This window comes from Egretta garzetta, unplaced genomic scaffold, assembly GCF_000687185.1.
Source record: "Egretta garzetta isolate BGI_Z169 unplaced genomic scaffold, ASM68718v1 scaffold374, whole genome shotgun sequence".
Classification (NCBI taxonomy): Eukaryota; Metazoa; Chordata; class Aves; order Pelecaniformes; family Ardeidae; genus Egretta; species Egretta garzetta.
In genome coordinates this window covers 1,865,800-1,869,344 of record NW_009259419.1, presented here as the reverse complement: position 1 = coordinate 1,869,344, position 3,545 = coordinate 1,865,800, and the positions used below count along the sequence as shown (strand labels likewise).

At 40.2% G+C, this 3,545-nt stretch overlaps 1 protein-coding gene across 2 annotated transcripts in view; it reads left to right on the top strand.

Annotated features, from left to right (window-relative positions):
- Positions 1 to 467: 467 nt before the first annotated feature.
- The window catches only part of LOC104124537 (cyclin dependent kinase 2 interacting protein), a 19,204-nt gene continuing 16,126 nt past the window's right edge, over positions 468 to 3,545 (top strand). For both annotated transcript variants that reach the window (XM_035892441.1, XM_035892439.1), the window contains exons 1-3: positions 468 to 610; positions 872 to 1,040; positions 2,185 to 2,311. In XM_035892441.1, coding sequence (XP_035748334.1) covers positions 475 to 610; positions 872 to 1,040; positions 2,185 to 2,311 — 432 coding nt within the window. In that variant the 5' untranslated portion in view covers positions 468 to 474. The remainder of the gene's footprint in view (positions 611 to 871; positions 1,041 to 2,184; positions 2,312 to 3,545) is intronic.

The following is a 3,545-nucleotide window of genomic DNA, read 5'->3' as shown; positions in this document are numbered from 1 at the left end:
CCGGGCCGGGGGCAGTGGGGGGCAGCCAGAGGCCGGGTCCTGGCCTTGGCACTTCCTAAATAAATTCATGCGGTGGCTGTGTGTGTTGTGCCTCGCCGGCCTTTGGCCCGTGGATGTGGGTGCAGGCGAGGAAGGTGCCCGGCGCCTCGCTTGTGCCCCCAGGAGAAGCAAGTGCCTCGCCATGTGTGTGGGCTCCTTCTTTGTGACCGCTTTTCGGGCGTGCCTGTGAATAACAGCGGACACCAGCAAGTGAGCGGGCAGGGCAGCGGGTGTTAGTACTTGGCTTCAGCTCCCTCGCTTCCTGGGGCCGGACCTGAGGCGTGAAGGTGGGGCTGCAGGTGCTGGGCAGAGATGGCCGCTGGCAGCCCTCCTCCTGAGGTGATGCTCGCCTGTGAACGGGGTGATATATAGCAGGGTCCCGTTGCTGTGTGGTCCTCTAATGACACAGCATGAAACGTGGGCTTCACGCTCATCATGTGTAGACATGAGGTAATTCAGACGTTCGTCGCATGCGCCCTGCATGTGTACAGGAGTCGTTGCCATGATTTCTTACCGTCACATGCTGCGTTAGCATTTGGCTATCGTACGTCAACGGAAGACTGCTGGATTGGTCAGTACTGCAAAGCCGCTACTGTCAATGTTACATTATCACATCTCAGAACATGCTTGTAGTTTTTTAATACCGTGATTTTCTTGTGAACTGTAACAAGGCTGATGGATGAGGAATTAGATTTCATGACTGAAGACAGTTAATATAAATTCCATTTTACTTTACAGCAAGGGAATCGTTCACACAAACAGCTGCCAAGCAGCACACTGATTTGTTTCAGTATGCTTTAAACGGCTTGAATTTCTTTATTTTCTCGTATAGCAAAAAGTCCTGCTGATGGTACTCCAAGAAGACCTGTTTTATCCGTCAGTGCAAGAAAAATTAAAGATAATGCAGCAGACTGGCATAATTTAATGATGAAATGGGAGAGACTGAATGATAATGGATTTACTACAGCAAACAAAATAGTCAACATGAAGATCAGTGAGAAGTAAGTACGCTAAGAACACATACAAGACAGCATAACAATTGTCTTTATTGAACAATTAATCCATTTTCTTCCCTAGAAAGTTCTTTCTGGAGATCGGGGAAAGAACATGTCAGAGTGGATAAGATAGCTTTTAGTTCTAATTCAGCAGTTGCACTTTTTGGTTACATAAACTGTTTACATTCAAATAATAAATGTCTCAAAGATTAAAATAATCTCATAAAGTAGTGATATTTGCAAGAAATGGAAAAATTTTATTATACATAGTTAAGCATAGTGGATATTTAAAATACTTATATACAAAGTTAGAATCTAATCCTATAAATAGCAGCCCATGTGAGTTCCCTTACTCTCTTGCTTCTTTTACACTGAGGCCAATATTACCAAATTTCACTAAAGCCAAATTGCAGCAGATTTTAACAAAGAATCAGTGATTTATGTTGACAAAAAAGTTATAACAGTAATGATTAAAAAAACCCTAACAACAAAAACCACTTCGCTAGAGGTATTATCTCCATGCTGTCAAGAAAAACTTATGAACAGGGTTTTGAGAAGAAACCAGAGTCCTGACAGCTGAACAGAGTTTGTGTGGCAGTGTTCTGGCAGGTAGAAGCTCTGGAATATTTTGCCGTAATGGTGCCAGATATTGCTTTTGCTCTCTAGCAACTCCCTCTCCCCTGTCTTAAGTTTACAGCTTCTGTGGGAAAGTCAGCAAGACAGGATAGGTGTCTGCACATTAGTTGCTCTGGGTTCACAGTTAAATGTCTTGACTTAAATTGTGCAGGAAGGTGAGTTTGTGGTGAGGCACCAGATTGTCATTGACAGGCATACCTTATCCATTACGAGAGAATAACCTCCAACTCAGGAGCAAGGTAAAATGGGAAAAGGTGTTATCTGAACACTTGCAACTGTTTTTTCAAGCACATGCTCTAAGGTAGTGTAATTCTATGTTCCTCTGAAGATTATGGTACTAGCCCAAATTGCTGACATGGCTAACTATGTCTCTTACTATGTGTATGTGGGAATTCTCATGAACAGCCTGTGAGAGAGAGAGATTTTGTAGGATCAGACCGCATGGATTTGAAATCTGCATGGCTTGAGTAAACCCATAGGCAGCTGTTTACTCTGCCTTATGTTTCTATTTTAGATTTCAAGACAACAAACTGGAGATAGCATGTGATAACAGTGCCACAGAATCTGAAAAGCCAACTCCAAAATACAACGAAGAACTGGACAATTGCTGTGCAGAATTACTTGAGACCTTAAAGCAAATGGTAATGCTAATTTTTCAATCTTAGTCAATATGAATCAATTCCAAGTGTATTCAAGTATGAGATAAGGAAATGTCCTCAAGTATTTGTTGTAAAAAGAAAATTGGGATTTTTATTCATAGTTCTTTGGCTTCGAACCTAAAGATTATAAATCCAGTGTGAACCATTTATTTGCTTGATTGGTAAATTTGAAAGCTGGTTTTACATCTGCCTTCTGCTTATAATTCTACTCCTCCCTTTATAAAATGAACTTCTGAAAATGAGTCGTACAAAAAAATGTATTCTAAAACTGCCCCTGTTTTCTGTTTTCACATCCTGAATATTCCCTCCGTTTAGAGCAAAACAAACAACAAAGCATAAAGCAGTGCTTTACCTGCCATCATATCCTTGCAGCTATCTTTGATCAGACATAATAAAGTTATATTTTTAGTTTGCTTACCTGCGTTTTTTGTGCAGAACTCCTCCTCTAGAGAGTAGAGTAAGATAATTATTATGTAACCCACCTTTTTTCTGGATACATTGCTAGGAATCGATGCCACCTGTCAGTTTGACAGGAAACAAAAAGAATTTTTTTTGCCTGGTACTGTAACTTGAAATTCATATTAAAAATAACTTTTACAGCCTTCTGTCATAGTGATGGCCCATTAAAAACATGATAGATCTATTTTTTTTTATATAGACAGGATACTGGTCCAGTATTTAGAATAAGCAGGAAAGCAGCTAGATTTTCCTCAAATTTTGTTTTGTGGGGAAAAGTGACAGTAATTTGGGTTTTTTTTGTTTTTCCTTGAGGTAGTTTTGTATTCAGTCTACAAGTGTGTTGATGCAATTTTTCATTACTCCTGAATAACGGGAGTCTAAGCAGCCACTGTTAGATTGGATACTAAACATAGCTACTACAGACAGATTTTATTTTTCATTCCTTATGAGTCTGTACCAGCTTATGAGCTTATAGAAATACCTGTACTTTAGCTTCTTGACTTAAAGATACTGCCTGCAAGCTCCATTTTGTTGTAAATGTTAGTTCCCATCAGTAATGCACAAAGTCAGGTGAACATGAAGGACGTGGATGGAATGACCTGGTTTTCAAAGCAAGCTGTTAAATCAGCCTAGATATATTGTCAGCTTGAGCTGCTTTTCTCACCTGCCACTGATCTTTTGAAATCAAATTTAAGTCATCTTGACATCGTAATGTAAGAAAGCAGGTGTTTATAGGGCTTGTGCCACACTTGTTCAT